This window comes from Peromyscus eremicus, chromosome 4, assembly GCF_949786415.1.
Source record: "Peromyscus eremicus chromosome 4, PerEre_H2_v1, whole genome shotgun sequence".
NCBI lineage: Eukaryota > Metazoa > Chordata > Mammalia > Rodentia > Cricetidae > Peromyscus > Peromyscus eremicus.
Window position 1 is genome coordinate 62575953 of NC_081419.1, and position 15279 is coordinate 62591231.

Genomic DNA, 15279 nt, shown 5'->3' on the forward strand with positions numbered 1-15279 from the left:
TGAAAGATGTCATGAAAATCATATGCAGACTGCCTTTTTTCCCTCATCAGTTTTTGTTAGTGTTTGTATATTGAATGTGTGGCCCAAGACAATTCTACCTTGTCCAGTGTATTCCAGAGAAGCCGAAAGTTGTACATCTGCTCTACAGCATCTCCCTCAGCGAGACCATTTTGTTCTGTGTAGGTAAAAGCATGTTGTAGTTTAGCAGGGAGGGAAGGTTTATGTTTTCTGTAAGGCGAGAATGTTCAGGGGAGCTGTTGAACCTCAATAACACTTGAATAGATGTCTTAATCACAGTTTTCAGTGTTCAAGTCTTTCACAGTCCCAAGGTTTTGTTTTGTTTTTCTTTTTGAGGCAGGATCTCACTGTGTAGCTCTGGTTGTCCTCAAATTCACTTTGTAGACAAGGCTGACCTCGAACTCACAGACATCCACCTGCCTCTGCCTCTGGAGTGCTGGGATTAAAGGCATGCGCCAACATACTTGGCTTTCTTTCTTCCCATTTTTTTTTTTTGAGACAGGGTTTCTCTGTGTAGCTTTGCTCCTTTTTTGGAACTCGCTTTGGAGACCAGGCTGGCCTCGAACTCACAGAGATCTGCCTGCCTCTGCCTCCCGAGTGCTGGGATTAAAGGCGTGTGCCGCCACCACCGCCCAGCTATTTCTTCCCAAATTTTTATCTGAGAAGTGGAGTGCTGTGAATTCAGCCTCTTTGTTCTTGCTTCTCAACATCCATCCTCAGCCTTTTCTTTTCAGCTTGCCGGGTCACAGAGAGCAGGTGGTAGTCTTTAAAACTTGTTATCCTTATTTAACTTAAAATTAGGTTGGCTATTTTTATTTAATTATTTTATGTCCAGACCACAGTTTCCCCTCTCTCCTCTCCTCCCAGTCCCCTCCCACCTCTATTTTGCCTCATCCATCCTTTTCTTCTCCGTTTCTATTCAGAAATGGGCAGGCTTCCCATGGATATTGACAAAACATGGCCTATCAAGTTGTAGTAAGACTAAGTACCTTGACTTATGGTAAGGCTGAGCAATGGTTGGCTATTTTTTAAATGATGTAAAATTGGCCAACTTATCTAAGAAAAGTGCTCACAATCATTAATTGTTAGGAAAAAGTCAAATTGAAACCACAATGAGACAACACCTCACTCCATTGACATTGATTATTAAATAAAAGAAAGAAGAAAAGTCCCATGGAATGCCAACAAGACTGTGATAAAAGAAATAGTCAGAAGGTAAATTATTACAACCATTATGGAAAACATTGTGGAAGTGGTTCAAAGTGGAAGTAGAAACATCATAAAATCTAGTAATACCACTAAACGGGTATATATCTAAATGAAATGATGAAAGATCTTCACATTGATACTCATTAAAAAGCAATTAACAACTATTCCGATAGAAAATAATTATGTGTCCATCAACAAACAAGTTAGAAAATATTGTGTACAAATACAATCGAATAGTAATCATAAAAACATTAAAATTTTCCATTTATGACAATATGGGTATAGCCAAAGAATAATTGACATATTCTAATTAAAAATTAATTAAAAGTTAAAAGAAACAAAAAGAGGGATCTCTTGGTAAAAAGATCCCATGGAGAAAGATACCACCCTCTCCCATGCATAGGCATACACATACATACACGCACATATACATGCACAATTTTCCCAGAAATGGTTTCTTTGAAATAAGACACATTTAGGGAATTATAACCAAATACTGTTGAGATCATGTTAATTTTGCCCCTTCAAGTGTATGTAAGCCTTTGGGGTTTTAATTCTTTGGGGATCTGGCTCTGAATTGCGTGCTCCCAGGTTGAGGTCCCTGGTTGTGTGCAGTATCTGAATCAGGGATTATCTCTTCATGTCTTGCATGGGAAGTTTATTTCTTCACCATTTGCCTAGAATCTCTCAAGAGAGGGTCACCACCATGCAAGGTGTTGAATCATTCTTCCGTCTACAAAATGGTCACAGCTTCTGAAGCAGTTAAAGCCATTGCAAAAGGAAGTGAGCACACCACATTTTAGGCTATTAGATGTGCTTGAAATATGGTGGAGAAACATCAGGATATCTCTGAAATTTGAAACACAAATCCCACTGCAGATACTCTGAAGGGATCAGACTTAGGTATTTTCTTCACATTGTCATAAGACTAAATCATGGGATGTGTGCAGTTTTCTGAATTGATCTGCCTGGATTTTGAAAAATAATGCAAGGTAATTTTAATATGAATGTTCTGTATTGAAAAATCTCTAGGAGGTTTTAAGTGTCTCATGTTTTTCCTGCATGAATAGGAACAGAACATGATTATATGTGTGGAATATTACATAATAATTAAACTGTATTAATTACTTCACAATTTATACATACTTCAAAACACCACATTGTATCTATGAATGTGAGAACTTTCATTGCCATTTACAAGAAATAATTCTCCAAAAAAAAAAAAAAGAAATAGTTCTCTAAGAGAGAGTAAATAATGTTCTAGAGGAAGATTAAGACTACATTAGACATGATGGGTGAGAGGATTATTCTTTTCACTCCATAGAAGACTCAAAGCAACACATTTAAATGAGCACATAAATAAAACTTAAGTAGATAACTAGTGATTAACAATAAAACAGAAGAGGGGCATACTGTTTTATTTCTTATCTCCACATGAATACATGGTTGTATTTAACGACTAAAACTAGAAACATTCAGCAACAGATGATTCAAATGAAAATCAGCATTAGTCTTTGTTACTGCAATGAGGTAGCATTATACAAGTAACATTGATATAAGAAAATCACGAATTAAATAGTTGATGTCATGATCAACTCTTTAAAAATTGCATATTAAGATAACAAAATTGTGACTAACATGATTGTTACATTTTGTTTATTCAAAGAGGGACATAATTGGTTCTCATAAATAATTTTTAATATAAATCATCCTACATATTGTTCTAGTAAATCTGAAACAGCTCATATTGTCTTAACTGAGTCACTTATAAGTATTCTCTTGAGGGTTTTCCATGATTAAAATTTACAGTTGTTATTTTATATATTTTATTACTATAGTTTATTTATCACAAATGACTTGAGAGTTTATGGAAAATATGTAAAATATTTTATATTATTTTAACTCAGTAAATCTTAATTTCTACTATAATATCCATTGCATGGCAGATCTCTTAATCTCAGAGGAGGAAACTCTCATGTTAATTATATTCTTTTGATAAAATTATGCATTTGGGGTGAGAAATATCAATCCTCCCTTTCATTTCTTACCTACTTGGCATCTAATAATATTGGTTCTTCATGCTCCCTTTAAAATAGTATCTATCCTATGGTTTATATATTTTTTATTTTTAAAGGAAGCTCTTTATGAATGTGAACACATTTCAAATCCAATTTTATATTTCATCTGAAGGAATTTTAGATCATATAGCTAGATAGTTCCTAGAGTTACAAAACTAAACGTATCAAAATGTTGCCCAAAATTTTACAGAATATTTATACAATTGCCCAGAAACAGAATCTAGAAATACTCCCCACCCCAGAACAACATTGTTCACCTGTCTGTAACAAACATGCTTAAGGCAACTTATCATTGAATTCAAACATTTGTAATTGTTAGTGATAGTTTGTAATAAAAGAATGCACATTTGTCTCACAACAGAACCTACTGACAATGGAAGAAAAGAATCAGACTATAGTGACTGAGTTCCTCTTCCTGGGCCTCACTGATCATCTCTATCAGAAGATTGTACTTTTCACCATGCTTCTCTTTATTTATCTTGTCACCCTGGGGGGTAACCTGGGCATGATCACTCTCATATGGCAGGACCCCAGGCTGCACACACCTATGTACTTTTTTCTCAGCCACCTGTCCTTCGTAGATATGAGCTCCTCTTCTTTCATAGCCCCTAAGATGCTGTGTGATACCTTTGCAGAGAAAAAAGCCATCTCCTTTGTGGGCTGTGCTGTACAGTTATGGTTTGTTGGTCTCTTTGTGGGAACTGAATGTTTCCTCCTTGCTTCCATGGCATACGATCGGTATACAGCCATCTGTAAGCCCTTGTTGTATACTCTCATTATGTCCAAGAGGGTCTGTGTGCAGTTTGTCCTAGGACCTTATGTCCTAGCTGCTATAAATATCACAACTCATACAACCTTGACTTTTGGCTTACCATTCTGTGGTCCAAATGCCATCAACCATTTCTTCTGTGATATTTCCCCAGTGCTTTCCCTAGCATGTGCTGACACTTGGATCAACAAGATAGTGCTTTTTGTCTTAGATGGAACAATAGGAGTGTTTAGTGGTCTGATCATCACAGCCTCCTACATCTGCATCTTGATGGCCATCTTGAAGATCCAGACCACTGGTGGAAGAATGAAAGCTTTCTCTACTTGTTCCTCTCACTTGGCAGCAGTCTCCATCCTGTACGGAACTCTGTTCTTCATCTATGTTCGACCTAGTACAAATTCTTCCCTGGACACCAACAAAGTTATTTCTTTATTTTATACTGTCATGATTCCCATGCTGAACCCCCTTATCTACAGCTTGAGGAACAAGGAAGTGAAAGACGCATTCAGAAGAAAAGTACAAAGGAAACATTTTCTAACAGATGGGTAAGGCCAAACTCTATGCCATGCCTTAGATGTCAATGACAAATAATATAGTTAAAAAGACATATAGAAGAAACAGTTTCTTCCAATTAATAGATTATTTTTTAAAATGGAGAATTTTCAATGTGTTTTACTGCCTGTCTTAGTCTCTCTGGCATGATTGGTGTTGTAAAATTATATAAAAGTGGTCTGAGAACATAAATATATGTATATTTATATAATAACAGTTATATAACAACATAAATAAAAACACACTCTCGGAGACAAAGGTAAATAGCTATATAATGTTTACTATATCAATACTTTTTTGTTTGTGTTTTTCTTTTTTATTATTAATTAAATTTATTAATTTATTTTATATCCAGACCCCAGTTTCCCCTCCCTCCTCTTTTCCTATTCCCTCCCACCACTTTCTCGATTTCTCATCCCCCAACCTACTTCTCCTTCACCTCCATTCAGAAAGGAGCAGGCCTCTCTTGGTTGTCAACTAAACATGGCATATCAAGCTGAGGTAGAACCAAGCTCCTGCCGCTGTAGTAAGGATGGGCAAGGCAACCCAGTATGAAGAATAGGTTCCTGGAAGACAGCCAGTGTTAGGGACAGACCCTGCTTCCACCAATAGGAGTCCCACATGCAGATCAAGCTACACAACTGTCACATCCTTGATTAGACATTAAAAATTTCTTGAAATCAAACCACCATAAATTTGAATTGAAAGAATGCAGTAGGGGCTAGAGAGATGGTTCATCAGTTAAGCATTCTTGTCCTTTCAGAGGGTTCTCAGCATCATCCACGTTATATGGTGCACAATCTCCTTTAACTCCAACCACATGGGGTCTGGTGCCTTCTTCTGGCCTCTGCTCCACACACATGGTATACATTCACACAGACATGTACATAAGCAAAAAAACAAAAACAAAACCAAAACCAAAACCAAAACCAAAACCAAACCAAAACAAAACAAAACAAAAAAAAGCTTCTAAAAACAAGGAAAAAATGAGAGAAACTAGTTTTATGCAGGAGTTATGAATAAGACTGTAACCATATTCACAACCAAAATGACAAATATTAGAAAATTCAGCCAACGAAGGGGCAGACAAATCACTGACCCGGAAATATATATTTCTAAAAATATGTGGGAAAAGTGTTCAGTGTGTTCATTTGATCATGAAGTTAAGCTAAACACTCATTGTGGTACCTTTTAATGGAGCTGAAACATTAATGGTTTTCAATGTTAGCGAAGCTGTTATTCAGTATGTATACTAATTCTTTCCTGCTGAAGGGCTCCATTTCCATAAATACATTTGGAAGTTCCCAATACAAATGATAGATTCAAATGACTTACAGCCCAGAACAGTGTCCTCTAGAAATGCAGACCTTAGAAATAAGTGTTAGTGTAAAAAATAAAACAAAACAAATAAAAAACTTGATGTATTACTGCAATAAAAATTAGAAGAAATAATTCCAATATTCATCATAAGAAGAAAAAGTATCCCTTCTTTGAAATATGAAGCGAATCCAAAAATGATTTAGATGTTTAGGGCCCAGAGAGATGGGCCAGTAGTTAAGAGTGCTTGATGCTCTTGCAGAAGATCCAGATTTAGCATCTGACACCCACATTCAGTGCCTCACAGGCACTTGTAACTCCATTTTCAGGGGATGCAACTCCCCTTTCTAGCTTCTCTGACACTTGCATGCATGTGGTGCACATATATGCATGCAGGTGCATGAACATTCACGGAAATAAATAAAAACATATAAATATTATACATTAACTTATTGGCTTGTGGAAAACTATTTTATACAGCCACAGGTAGGAACAACTCAAGTTGTAAATCAATACATAGTACCAATCATTTATTCACAAAGGCAAAACCATACCCTATATATTGAATAAAAATTAGTTGCATGAGCATGTATGTAGAACCACCATTTTCTTATTGATGATTTCAGCATGTCCTCATGTGTGTGTTTATCTTTTCTTTCAGCTGTTAGGACTATCGTTTGTTTCTCTACCTGGGTAGGTTGCACAGCACTTTCTGATATTATATCTTTATTAAAATTTTTATTATTATTATGAGAATATTGTGTGTGTGTGTGTGTGTGTGTGTGTGTGTGTGTGTGTGTGTGTGTTTTGTGGAGTTGGTTCTTTTTTTCCACATTTTTGTGGTTCTGGAAACTGTACTCAAATCCCCAGTCTTGTACAACCAGTGTTGTTATGGACCAGGTCATAATCCCTAGAGATGACCATATTGCCATATGGCCCCTAGAGTACATTTTCCATTATAAAAATTCTCAAATGGTTTTCCAAAATAGAAGTAAGGAATACTTAAAAAATTTATTTGATGAACCCAAGATTACCATGATATTTATTCTAAACAAAGACATTACAGGAAATGAAAATTATAGGTCAATCTTATATGAACACACACACCATATTTGTCAAAAAAAAAATACTAGCAAGTAAAGTTTTACAACATACCATAATTCATCACAAATTGAGGATTTGGTTGCAAGGATGGCTACAAGCACTACATAAAAGGTATGAACAGAACCATATAAATGCAGAGATTGGTTTGACAAAGTTTAATATCCTTTAATTATAGAACACATTAAGAAATTAGACAAGGGATATAAATGCACTTCAATACAATAATGGCTATGTATGCGACAAGCCCAGAGTTAACATCACATCTAATGGTGAAAAGTTGAAAACTTGCTTTGTAATATGAGTAAATAAAGAAGGGTGACTACCACTGCCCTCTTTACTCTTAAAGCAAAAGAAACCTTAGCTAGAAAAATTAGGAAACAGCCAGTATTAAAAGGCATGCAGACACGAAGGGAATAAGGGAAATTACCCCCATCTTCTCATGATACAGTCTTGTATGTAGAAAACCAGCCACTCCTCCTCCTTTTATGTCTGTGTGACCCATTCATTTGACTATCATTGCTCACCTGAGCATGGATGAGAGGTTGTTTACTAGAATGAGGGAAGCTTATGAGTAGCTACACTCCCAAAGAGAGAACCACAACAGGTTTTGGTGGGAGAAGGAGGAGGATGACAGAGATAATGGGGTGTGTGTGAAAATGTCTAAAATTTATTATATATATGGAACTGTCAAAATTAAAATTGGGTCTGGGGCAATGTCCATGGCTCCTGTTAGCACTGAGAGTTCTGAAGTTGCCCAGGGTTAGGTCTGCCAACTGAGATCATGTTGGTGACCAAGGGCCACGCTATAGCTGGGACCATACTGATCTGGGTGGCCAGTGCTGCCACCAGGCCATGGTGATGTCCAGGACCAAGCTCCTGCCTAAGGCCATGTCTGGGTCCACGGTCCTGCTGCAGCTGGGGTCTGTGATAATGTCAGGGCCTGTGTTATCATAGGGGATCTTTGGAACCACATTGTGCTGAGCCAACTCGCCCTTCACTGGCCCTGGGATAGCTGGTCCTGGCCCTGGCTGGATACTGTAGCAAGAGAGCGGGCTACACCTCTCAGGAGAGAGCGCCCCCAACGCTGCACTTGGGAAAGACAGCCCTACCACCCCATCACTGGTGTGGACCTCACCTGGACAGTACACTAGAGCTGACCCTGTGGTAGGGGACACAGGTGATCAGACCCTGAGGGTGTGAGAGCAGGAGAGCTGACCCTTCCCCCTCCTCAGTCCCCCCCCTCACCTCACCCCACCCCCGTCTGCCATGTGGTGGCATGCTTGAGAGAAAGATGCCCTTCACCCCTCACCCATTACCACCTGCAGCAAATGAGAGAGCTGGCCCTGGGGTCACAAGAGTGGGAGAGCTAGTCCTGACTCTCACCTGCTACAGCACACGAGAGAACTAGCTCTTCTCATCTGGGCTGCACAATAGAGCTGACCCTCTTGTCAGGGATGCAGGTAAGTCAGCCCTGAGGGTGTGAGAGGAATAGAGCTGACCTGACCGCACTCCCCCTCGTCTGCCCTGTGGTGGCGGCATGGGTGAGGGAAAGATGCCCTCCTGCCTCCATCCCTTGCTACCTGTGGCAGGCAGGAGAGCTGGCCCTGGGGTAATGAGAGTGAGAGAACTACTAGCCTTGCCTCTCACCAGCTGCCACACACAGGAGAGCAGGCCTGCATCTTGCCTGAACAGCACACTAGAGCTGAGCCTGTTATCAGGGGAACAGGTGAGCCAGCCCTGAGAGTGTGAGACCAGAAGATCTGATCCTCCTCCCGCTCCCCCGCCCCATATGCTTTCTATAGTAATTGGAAGAGAGGGCCCTGTGCCTAGCCTGGCAAAACAGTAAAGCTGGCCCTGGCGGTAAGTGAGGGGAACTGGAATCTGAGGACCAGAGCGCAGGAAAATGGGCGCCGCTCTTTGCAATAGGCTGCATTGGATGAGAGGCAGTGCTGGAGACTCTCTCACCTGGGTAGTGATGATGGGGGAAAGCTGGTGGGCTGACCAACCCAGCTACCACCCAAGCTCAGGGTTGTGAGTTGGCCCACCCCAGCATCCACCTCATCTATGAACTGTTGGGGCACATGAAGGGGACGAACCTACAGATCCAACACAGCAGAATCTCCACAACACAGGACAACAACAGGATATTCAAGCCCAGTGAAAGCCCATTATCAGTGGTATAGAAGAAGCCAGACTCTTGGAGTTAGACCAATGACTTGTGACAATGAACACTGGCAACTAAAGATAAATGGACTAAAGGGTACACTGTGTGACTCAATGGGCCACATTACAATTTCCATGACAAGATTCTTCTTCTTTTTTTAAAAAAAATTATTCATTTATCTTTTTGGTTGTGTTTTGTTGCTTTGTTTTGTTTTTACTTTTAAATTTGGTTTTGTTTTTGGGGGTTGCAAGGGCAGAGGGTGGATGCAAGGGGATGGGGAAATAAGTGGGATTGGAATGCATGATGTAAAATCTATAAGGAATCAATAAAAGTTAAAAAATTAGTGTAGAATTTATTGGAAGTCAGTCTACAGAATTAGAATTTAAAATAAAAACTGAAAATAAATCTAAAAAAATTAAAATAAAGCCCTCAGTACTACATTAGAAAGTGACAACCTGTAAATGAATACAATAAGGTTGGAAAATACAGAACTGAGCAGCAAAAGTCAGCACTTGTTTTACACAGTAAAACGACTTAACTGAAAGAGAAACTTTCATATATGACAAAATAAAATATGTAGGAGTATATTTCACCAGGAAGATGGAAGACCAGGACAGAGAAAATTAATCAAACACTAGAAATGGGTATTGATGAGTTTTCATACGCATTTTCTGTATCCACAGAAACGGTTTGGTTTAAAAACTCAATTAATATGAATAATTGCACTTAAACATCCAAATGTCTTTGTAAAGATGCTCTTCTGTAATATATTTCATCTGGTTATATTTGCATTCTATTTGTCAAGGTTTTGTAAGGAATTTTTACATTTATTGTCGTGAAGAACGCTATTTTGCTTTTATTTTTTTCTGGGATTTTTTTGCACACTTTAGTACGTAGAGTTATTTGAGAAGTATTCCTTGCTCATCAACAGTCTCCTCTTTTTTCTTTCTGTGTGGTGTGTATGCACAGGTGTGTACGTGAAGTGGATGGCAGAGGACAACCTTGGGTGTTGTTTCTTAGGTGCTGTCCAAGCCTTTTTTTTTTTTAATTCTTCTCTTATATATTACATCCTGACTGCAGTTTTACCTCCCTCCCCTCCCCCAAGTCTCTCCCCACATCCCTCTTCTTCTCCAGATCTGCCCCCTTCTGCCTCCCCTCAGAAAAGAGGATGCTCCCAGGGATATCCACCAAACACTACATAAGAAGCTACAATAAGACCAGGCACATACCATCACGTCAAGGCTGGATGGTGCAACCCAGTAGGAGAAGAGTCATACACGTGGACAAAAGAGTCAGAGACAGCCATCACTCCCACTGTTAGGAGTCCCATAAGAACACCAAGCAACTCAGCTGTAACACATATGGAGGGGACCTAGATCAGACCTCTACAGGCTCTGTGATTTCTGCAAGTCCCCATGATTTCTGGTCAGTTGATCCTGTGGGCCACATTCTCTTGGTGTCCCTGACCCCTCTGATTCCTCAGATCCTTCCTCTCCCTCCTCCTAAGGAATCCCTGAGCTTTGCCATCTGCTCCCATCAGTTGCTGGATGAAATCTCTGGTCTCTTTGATGATGATTCTGCTAGGCTCCTGTCCCAGAATGCTCTGCAGGCAGGTCAAACTGTAGGTCGACAGAGAAAGGCTCTGTGATGACAGTTAGAGTATTCACTGATCTGATTACTGGGGTAAGCCAGTTCAAGCACCCTCTCCACTATCACTAGTAATCTAAGCTGTGGCCGTCCTTGTGGATTCCTGGGAACTTCCCTAGCACCCAGTTTCTCCCTATCCCCATGGTGTCTCCCTCTATCACGGTATCTCTTTCATTGTTCTCCCACTCCCTCTCTGTTCCAGCTCGACCATCCAGTTCCCTTATGTTCTCATTCCCCATGCCCTACCCTCCATTTTCTGCTCCTCATCACCCCTAGTTTACTCATGGAGATCTCATCTATTTCCCCTTCCCAGAGAAATCTGTGTGTCCCCTCTTTGGGTCCTCCTTGTTAGCTAGCTTCTCTGGAGCTGTGGGCTGTAGTCTGGTTATCCTTCGCTTTACATCTAGTATCCACTTATTAGTGAGTATGATTTTTGTATGAATGTCTTATCTCTTCAGGTCTTTTCTAGATGGCCTTATGAAAATGAATACACCAGAGAGTTTTATTTGAGTCTGTGTTGGACACTCTGAATTTATGCCCTCAGTGAGCATTCCAGCACCTAAGTGAGCAACAAACCACTAGAAGAAGGCTTAGACACTACTAGAATCTTACTGAAAGTGGCAATGTGTAAATTGTGGCATCAGGATTTATGTCTAAATGTTCTGGCTTCAGCATGAGGAAAGAAAATTACTTCAAGCTAAGCAAATGACTGTTTATTGCATTAGTCTGTGCTGATAGAAGATAGGGTTCTTCTACAAGTTCATTTGAATCTGAGAGGAGAAGGTAGTGTATGATAGTACAGAGGGGACTATTATGGATGTCTAAGGAGAAAGAGGGGAAGACATAAAAAAGGTAAAAGAGGAGAGAGAGAAAGAAAATGAGAGAGTGTGTATTTCATTAAGAATAAGGTACTGTTAGAAATTAATACTTTGCCCTGATGCTGCTGAGATCATGTTAATTTTGTCCCTTCAGGTGTAAGCTCCTGAGGCTAAGTTCATTAGGGACCTGACTTTGAGTTATTCGTAGCTCCAAATACGGCTCTTTATTCTGTGCAGTAAGTGGGTGAACACTCATCCAGGAATTTTTTCTCCACGACCAGGCCCACCAGCACAGGCAATTCATCTTCTTCACTGAGTACTTATGAGGTCATGCTTTGCAGAAAGGCCATCACCATGTAGGGTGATGAATCTTCCTTCCTTATTCAAAAAATGATCACTGTCTTTGAAGTGGTAAAGGAGATGCATAAAAGATATCCTTAAAGAAGTGAGTGCATTGCAGGATGAACTATATGAAGGTTATAAAATATGGAGGAAAAAGACTAGGAATAATTTAAACTTTGGAAACATAAAGTCCCATGAGCCTGGAAAACTTGTTAATTAATTTTCTTATGAAGAGAATTTCCTAATTTTAAATAATTAAGAGTCATTTTTATAGCAGTGTATTGTAGCTTTAAAAATTGCTAAGAGATTTTATGTGCCCTTAAATTTTTATGCATGTCTTTATCAAGAAAAACATGAGAAAAGACTGTTACATGGTAATTTGATCAATGTGCCTATCCATAATATATATATATATTTTAAAACAACACATTGTATATAAAATGCACATAGTTTTGTCAGTTTTAAATGAATAATTTTGCAAGACTTAATGTGCAGAGGCTTTCTAGATGCTAACATAAAGGGCATAGGAAGGACATAAAGATTATGCAACATATTTTATAGAAGGTTCAAAATTACTTGCAATAAATAAATAAAAACAAACCAATCAAACAAACAGTGATTGCTCCAAAGCTAGGTGCTACATGTACTTGCCTTTGCGCCACACAGCTATTTGTGAGAATAAACATAACACAACATAAATCACAACACAATCATAAACATAAACATTTCTGCAACGAATAACAGTTCCCTCCCAAATTCCAGATTAATGCTTGTGACTGCTGAAAAACATCTAATTAACATTAGTCAAATAATTTCAATCACTTTATACTATTGAACCTATTTGAATAATATAGTAACTGTTAGCTACTTGAAAGTGTTATATATTGAACTACAGAAATTATCAATGACTTAAATACTCTATTTCTTTTATTTATGAAGAACATAAATTGATTATGTTGCATTAACCAATTTTATTTTAATAATTATCCTATATAATCTCCTTCTAGGACTTTTAAAAAGTTGCTCTTATTAAGTCACAAAATTATCATAAATAAAAGGCATAGTCAACATTTTAGGAATGTTATTGATTGATTAAACATGCATACCTAGGAATTTTACATAAAATATCAGATATATTGAAATATAATTTTACATTACTTTAGCATTAAATGGTTGATTTTTCTGCATAATTTCTATGGCAATTGGCTGTCAACACCAGATTCCTGTAACTCCTAGGTAAGTTTCATGTCCTTTTATGACATCAGCTGCTTTTGACACTGCATCTGTTAAAGACTTTGTATATTGTTTCTTTTTATGGACAGATATTTAGTAGCATGAACAATTATAACTACTACTAAACATAGCAATTCTCTCTTAAAATGTAATTTTATTGAAGGAGATTTAGATCACATAATTACGCAATCTTTGTGGGAAGTGTTACAGAATCCATAGGGACCAATGCCAAATATTTTACAAGCTATTTACATAGCAACTACCCACAGAGGCTAGAAATACCATCTTCTAGTTCAATAACATGGGCCAATAATCTGTTAAAAATCTCTTTAAGTCAACCTGTTATTGAATTAAAACATTTGTAATTGTTAATGATAGTTTGTAATAAAAGAATACACATCTGTCTCACAACAGAACCCAAATGACAATGGAAGAAAAGAATCAGACGGCGGTGACCGAGTTTCTCTTCCTTGGCATCACAGATAACCTCCATCAGCAGATTGTCCTCTTCATCATCTTTTTCTTTATTTATCTTGTCACCCTGGGGGGTAACCTGGGCATGATCACTCTCATATGGGTGGACCCCAGGCTGCACACACCTATGTACTTTTTTCTCAGCCACCTGTCCTTTGTAGATGTGTGCTCCTCTTCTTCCATAGCCCCTAAGATGCTGTGTGATATCTTTGCAGAGAACAAAGCCATCTCCTTTGTGGGCTGTGCTGCACAGATGTGGTTTGTTGGTCTTTTTGTGGGAACTGAGTGCTTCCTCCTGGCAGTCATGGCGTATGATCGGTATACAGCCATCTGTAAGCCCTTGCTATATACACTCATTATGTCACAGAGGGTCTGTGTGCATCTGGTTGTAGGGCCTTATGCTTTTGCTATTATAAACATCACAACTCATACAACCTTGACTTTTTGCTTACCATTCTGTGGTCCAAATGCCATCAACCATTTCTTCTGTGATGTTTCCCCATTATTTTCCTTAGCATGTGCTGACACCTGGATCAATAAGATTGTGCTTTTTGTCTTGTCTGGAGCAATAGGAGTGTTCAGTGGTCTGATTATCATAGTTTCCTATGTCTGCATCTTGATGGCCATTTTGAAGATTCAAACTGCTGACGGAAAACGAAAAGCCTTCTCTACTTGTTTCTCTCACCTGGCAGCTGTTTCTATCCTATATGGGACTCTTTTCTTTATCTATGTTCGACCCAGTGCAAGTTTTTCCTTGAACATCAACAAAATGATTTCATTGTTTTATACTGTGGTGATCCCCATGCTGAATCCCCTCATCTATAGCTTGAGGAACAAGGAAGTGAAAGGTGCATTCAGGAGAAAGATGAAAAAGAAACATTTTCCAGCAGGTAGGTAAGGTCGAATTGTGTTAGTGCTGTGCCTTAAATGTCAGTTCATGAGTATATTCTTAAAAGGACACTGGAGTGGATTAGAGGCTAAAGGATGAGCCTGGTTCTGCCACTGTAGAGTTTATCTGAAAATTGAGGAAGTTCTAAATATTTATCTGCTTCTGTTGTATTTTTTGTGATATATCTGTCATTGTAAAATTATATAGAGTTGGGCTGGGAACAAATATTTGCAGTGTTTGTGTGATATTCAATCTGCTGATACTTTTTAAATTCAGGCATAAAAACTAAATGATGACTGTTCACAATACTACAAATGCATTCAAAAGAAAATAATAAATGGGAGTAATTGTTTTTATACATGTGTTATCAATTAAACCACATCCATGATATATAAAGGATAAAATTTCAAATTAAAAACCATAACAATAAAGTTAGGTAAGTAGCTGTGCAAATTAAGAAACAGGCAACTCATAGAAACAAGGATGATAATCATAAAAACATGGAAAATACAACAAAAACTATTAAATCTGTATTTTGATCATAAGGTCAAATTAAAAGATCATTGCAGTATATTTCAGGGGAGATGAAATACCATGTTGGAAGGATTGCTCAAGTATGGCCCTTAGTACTGACTCTGTAAAAGATGCCAAAAAGTGTCACATTC

General features: G+C 38.4%; 2 protein-coding genes across 2 annotated transcripts; both read left to right on the top strand.

The window, feature by feature from the left end:
• Positions 1-3678: 3678 nt before the first annotated feature.
• LOC131907755 (olfactory receptor 5G29-like) lies at positions 3679-4623 on the top strand. Its single transcript, XM_059258854.1, has one exon. It carries the CDS (start codon positions 3679-3681, stop codon positions 4621-4623), a length of 945 nt encoding a protein of 314 aa, XP_059114837.1.
• Positions 4624-13678: 9055 nt separating this feature from the next.
• LOC131908193 (olfactory receptor 5G29) lies at positions 13679-14623 on the top strand. The gene has a single exon (XM_059259241.1). The coding sequence runs from the start codon at positions 13679-13681 to the stop codon at positions 14621-14623; it is 945 nt and encodes a 314-aa protein (XP_059115224.1).
• The last annotated feature ends 656 nt before the right edge of the window (positions 14624-15279 follow it).

Bases quoted from the DNA above. Each gene is read 5' to 3' on its own strand.
- LOC131907755 (XM_059258854.1), top strand. From the start codon at position 3,679: ATGGAAGAAAAGAATCAGACTATAGTGACTGAGTTCCTCTTCCTGGGC.
- LOC131908193 (XM_059259241.1), top strand. From the start codon at position 13,679: ATGGAAGAAAAGAATCAGACGGCGGTGACCGAGTTTCTCTTCCTTGGC.